This window comes from Anticarsia gemmatalis, chromosome 1, assembly GCF_050436995.1.
Source record: "Anticarsia gemmatalis isolate Benzon Research Colony breed Stoneville strain chromosome 1, ilAntGemm2 primary, whole genome shotgun sequence".
NCBI classification, from domain to species: Eukaryota; Metazoa; Arthropoda; class Insecta; order Lepidoptera; family Erebidae; genus Anticarsia; species Anticarsia gemmatalis.
Genome location: NC_134745.1, coordinates 8,271,135 through 8,277,141, shown reverse-complemented (window position 1 = coordinate 8,277,141; position 6,007 = coordinate 8,271,135). Strand labels below are relative to the sequence as shown.

Genomic DNA, 6,007 nt, shown 5'->3' with positions numbered 1-6,007 from the left:
CAGTAGTTTTAACTAACCAAATCCCTCGAGTGTTTTCAGCGTTGGATGAATAGCGCTAACCCCGAATAGGTATTGATAATAAACAGGTTTACCTATTTACATCATTAGTATTTCAGTAAATATGGACGCAATTCCAAGAACCTTAGTTAACAGGTAATATTTTATCCTATTTAACAATACAGATAATCTGTATGATATGAAATTCAGTGTAAATATTTACACAGTGGGTCTGTGACGCGTATAAACTCTTGTTACGCTGAAATGATTGAAGACACACCCCTATCTATCTAATACGAGAACATACACGCTTATCTTCTAAGCTCTCTTTGAATCATAATATATATTCAATACAAGCGAATACGTAAGACGTAAACATAGGTATATACCTTACAGATATATAGACACGATGGAGCCGTGACGCCTCAATGAATCATTTTTATTTCATACCGATCAGTTACAGCGAAATAATCTCCATAGAATGCCTATGTACGTCAATATAAAGTTGGTAATTCCACGCGAGTACAATAATAGGAAAGCATTGCGATAAAACCTTTGCATCATCATGAGTGAATCAACTAATAACGCGATAACTGTCCGTGATTGTTAAAACTACGATGATAATTCCGACAGTTCTGAATGATATATCCGGGTTTTGAATCACAACAGAACAACGGCTAGTAATTACGTTATCTTTTGTATGAGGAGGTCAGCGATACATGGAATTAAGACGATAAGATTTAGCATGGTTTTAGTGAGTCTAATTATAGTAAGAAAGGACATCAAGAGTAGGTAATAGTGGGTAACTTTGGTGATAAAGACCTTATATAAATTACAAGCTTTAGGTAAGCAACAGCGGGCGTAGATGATAATTCAATCACAATCTGAATACTTTTATACTATCTCCAAAAATATACGTTGTACGTATATTAATGGCTTGAACTCCCAAATCGGCAAAACAAGTAAAAATACGTCTGATAATATTTACTAAGGAATATATTTGAGTAATTTTCTAGAAACTATAGTTATGTGTATGATACATAGTTATTTACTTTAATTTTATACATGTCTCCATCACTTTTTAAAATTTCTCTTCGACTTTTATACTCGTGGCTTGGCTTCAATATGGTTATGTACAAACCAAAATATTTGATATCATATTTATATACACACCCAAAACTATAAGTAACTTAACACTATAGTTGATTATAAGGATTGTATTGAATCACACCGCTTATGCTCTAAGTAAACAGAAACATCAAGTAGTGATCATTCAGTTATACCTACTTATAGATTATATCTCTAAAATGACAACACAGATATTATATTTTCCGATTGTGTTATATTTTTTACAAAAGTGCTGTCAGTTGAAGTAAAAAAACACAAATGGAATATTTAAATACAGATAATTTATCGCTATTATTTACACTTGTCACAAATGAATTTTATAAATAAGTGCTTCATTTATGGCAAGCCCACATATAATTTTCGTTTCATAGTTTAATCACATATAACTAACGTTAATCTAAAATAATTATAAAACAAATCAACTAGTATCATAAAGTATACTGGGATATAAATTCGTGCGTTAATAACGTCACTGTGCTCGGAATGTTATTGAACCCGAGCTTTATCCAGTTGTAACTTCCGTACACAACAATACAAACGACTACACCAACGAAAATACGTTTTCAACTTAAGTAAACTGATTTTAAATACATATATAACATCTCAGTATATAAAATATGTTTCACCTTTACGACAAATTAATCTCGAGTGCATCTATACGATGCAGTATTGTCTCTCCCGTCATAAATATTCATGTATGGAACCTTGTCATGCACTTGCACAATTTAATTATCTCAACAACAATACATAAGCAATTTGAATAATAAAAAATAAACAAAACAAAATACTAAAAAAACAATCTATCGTATAACGCGAATGGAGAATAAAAAAACATATAATTTACATACACAATTACTTCAGTTGAAAAAGCAGATCAACATACATATACAAAAATCTATTTAGATATTAAAAGTAACAAACATTTAGGTATACCTATTATTAAAAATATACGTTAGTATGTATAAACTAGTACAGTTGGTTTTAACCAGTGAATTATCATTTTTTATACATGTTTATATTATAAACCACACAAATGTACTAACAAGTTGTGTCTGTTTCCGGCCTTTTTTAGTCTCAATACCTCGCGCAAGAGTGAAAAGTTCACCCGCAGAAGATTGAACATTTTAAATGTTTGCCAAATTGACTTATTATTTTCAATGTTATTGTTTGTTTTTGACCATCTGCATGAGTTTAAACATCTATCGCACTTATTATTTTAAAACATCAAATAAGGTTGTTACAGAATTTTGTGCTAAGTTAAATGATAAAATAAATTTAGAACTACGCTTACTCAGTTAAAATAGACTTTAAAAGAGACTATGATTGTATGCGTGGCAATAGTCTGTGTAAATCTTAAATATGACGTTATTCCCAATATAATATCTAAAACGTGTATTTTAGATGAACTGAATGAAATAATTTAATACTGGTTAAATTAAAATAACGATAATGATTTTTTGTACAAGTTCATTTCATCCGATTTCACAGCAATAATTAGGAATACACCTCCAAATCATTGTAAATTTCAGTCGGCTACTATCTATGATCACTCATCGTTTACCGTCGACATCGATACATCGGAGAACATTATTAATTTAATTCGTTTTAGTTTTATTGAATGGGTCGCAAGGAATCATTTTAATCCAACACAAATTTACGATTCGTCTAGTTGCCAACAGTGCTGAACAGCACACGTTACCGCTATTTAGTGAACGCCGCGAACACCGCCCACATGATCTCGCAGGCGTCCGGCCGCATCGCCTCGGCCTCGAAGTCTAGGTCTAGCAGCGAGCGCACGCGGCGCGTGGCCAGCTCGTAGTCCTCGTCCGACAGCGGCGCGAAGGCGTTCTCCAGCACGTCGGCCGAGTGCGCCAGCATCAGCAGCGCCAGTGACCGCTTGTCGGCGTGCGCCACGTCCGTGATGGAGCGCCGCAGAGCCGCCTCCTGCACCTGCAACCGCACATTACTTGTTACCGATTGTTACCGTTTCTTTTCTCTCTTTGAATACCGATTTCCTGTGTATTTGTTTGTGAAATACAAATACTGTTTTCTTGTTTTGGATATTAAATGCGATGTAAAAATCTGCGCTAAAGGAAGACGGCTGCCTGTTGTTAAATGACTGTTGAGTAAACAATATGTAACTTGAGACTGCTTTTAATAACTGAACGCTTTAAACAAACAGAAACAGTGCCTAAACAAACATTCATTAATACATTATTGTTTGTTTGACTTCTTACACTAAGAATAGATATAATAAGGATTTGAAAAAATATAAACATTATCAGTTCCATTAAAATTGATACATAAAAATCATATCAGCATTAGTCAAATTATCAAGTTTCAATCAAAACTAGATAAGGACAATAATGAGGAAACAACCAACCTTCTTAACTAATCGGCATTTTACAACATTGTCAGTCAGAGGATGGGTAGTCATGTCAAATAGCAAGAAGTTTTGCTTTTCTGTAGTCAATACTCCTTTTTCCACAAGATTTTTGGCCAGCCGTTCACGGACATTTTTTAGTTGGTATTTTAGTTTCATAGGATTCCATGTTTCACCTGCAAACCAAACGAAATTTTCAAATTATTACTTCTAACCTAGTCTGTTGTAATTTCAAGTGACTTCATAGGTAGACTCAAGTACTTCATAATACAATGTCTTTAAATAAGGTACACTACATGAATTCTGTATTTATAAACATTCTCCACAGGCACTGTGCTAAATATGTTTAAGGAAAATCACCCAAAGGAAAGCTTTAACAACAGTTTGTTTGCCAAAATCGATTCAAATACATTTGAGTCAGAAACACATTTTCAACCTGGCTGTATCATTGAGCCACTATGTTCAGTAATCGATTTATTTGCTTTCCTATTCCACTTCAAAGCAACTCAGATATAAAGCCTTCATCGTTGGTAAGGTTGTGCTGACTTTTAACTATTTTCTGGTAGGTAAACTTTTGAAGAAAGGACTATTGTCCGACAACTAAGAGAGCGCCTTGACATGCACAAATTAGGTATCTAGTTTATAAGAGATAATTCTGTGTATTTCCAAAACAAACTGTTTAAAACTGGCACCATCAGCTTTATAAGCCTGCAGGTATTATAAATCCAGAATTTTGTATATCCTAACCTTGCATAGAAGGCTCTTTGGTAAGTTGTCGGACTATAGATACCACTGGATTTAGGGCAATATTACATGGTCACAAACCCAAGTATCATTATAAAATGATGTATTATGTATATCCTCAAGAAATACAAAACATTGAACCATTGTTTCATTATTCAGGTATTGTATAGAATGATGCACATTATCAAGCATCTGTTTCAACATAATAGGTATAGAAGGTAGACATTACATGAGTAGTACTGATTTGTAATGCCAATTCCTAGTATCATTTTAAGAGATTTATAATGAGCAGATGACTTGAATTTACCTTTATCTCAAACAATTAACATACTTACTTAAAATATAATTTATAAACACATTTGCACCAAATTTGAATAAACCATGTGTGACCCACTAATATTTCTTACTTAAGAACACTCTGTAACCACCTTTTTAATGTAATCTAACAAAAACAATTAACAGAAATTAATTATCGACACAGACCATCAAATAAATAGGCTTATGGAATAATACAACTAGAAAGAAAACATAACAGAAATGCAGAACCATTATTCATCGAAGCAAAACATTCTTGATAAAGAAATGAGGCAATGAAATAAAATGTTCAACATTCTAAATCTACTTGACCCTTGAACTTAACAGCTTATTTGTGTGTCAGGTATTACATACTAGTATTGTACAATGAGTATGTAAGCAATACATACCACTGAGATATTCTATCCAACTTTGCACAGTCTCCGGTGGGTCCGTTTCTTTCATGTGTTTCAAGGCCTCATCTAGCAAAACATCACCCGTGGGTGTATCTGTAACAAGTTAAATAGCACAATAAATATCAAAAACCTCAAATTAAATAGCAAATTCTACATAGTCTTAAACTTTGGCATTGTCACAAATCCTTATCAATCCATTTCCTGTATTTATATCATTATCTACCTGTAAACTATTTTGTCCACAGTGGATGTAGTAAAACAGATGTGCTTTACCCATGCTTAATTAACCATCACTAATAAACTACATTTATGGGTAGTAAAATCAGTCACTTTGTTAATCAATTATCCTTTCACCACTGAGTGTACTCTCAAAAATGCACCCATCATTGCTCACAGATAGCATTGCGAGAATACTGTGAAAAATTCCTAATATATTACCCGATATTTAAATAATAAATGAGATGGAATTTAATAAGCCTTTCTCTTACCTGATTTAACTATTACTTTTCTAGATAACAATCCCTTTCTACGCATGCCAGCTCTTTCTAATTCTACTCGGCCTCTCAGACCCAGTTCGATTAAAATACATCCTCTCAAGCCGCTGGATATGCAGTCATTCCAAAATGATGTGTAACCCTGAAATGACCATCACATGAGATCAAATAGTCACGACATGAATAATTTTCAAGTTATATTTTCGATGAGTATGTTTAAGCTTACCTCTTTGTCCTTTAATCCTAAAAGTAAAACTTCTTCCATTAGTGTCAACCTTGTTTCCTTTGAATCCCCGTCATCATAATTTTTATCATTTTTCTTATCATCGACGTCGTGGTTTTCCTTTAGTCCTCCGTCTGCATTTTCCTTTAATACGTTTCTTCGTTGCACCAACCCCTCAGTTCGGTTCATTTTATCATTTAATTAAATTGCGAAATAAAAACAAATTGATTTATTAAACGCGAATACTTAGTGAATTTCAGAAAATCGTAAACGAATAGTTGACGTTTACTATGCGACGTGATGTTGTTGTGCAAAACATGGCCGACGA

General features: G+C 33.3%; 1 protein-coding gene across 1 annotated transcript; it reads right to left on the bottom strand.

The window, feature by feature from the left end:
- Positions 1–975: 975 nt before the first annotated feature.
- On the bottom strand, positions 976–6,005 carry sau (Golgi phosphoprotein 3 homolog sauron). Its single transcript, XM_076116927.1, has 5 exons — positions 5,683–6,005; positions 5,451–5,598; positions 4,957–5,055; positions 3,509–3,684; positions 976–3,075 (listed from the first exon to the last, which is right to left on the bottom strand). Exons 1-5 carry the CDS (start codon positions 5,866–5,868, stop codon positions 2,827–2,829), a joined length of 858 nt encoding a protein of 285 aa, XP_075973042.1. The 5' UTR covers positions 5,869–6,005; the 3' UTR covers positions 976–2,826.
- Positions 6,006–6,007: the final 2 nt, after the last annotated feature.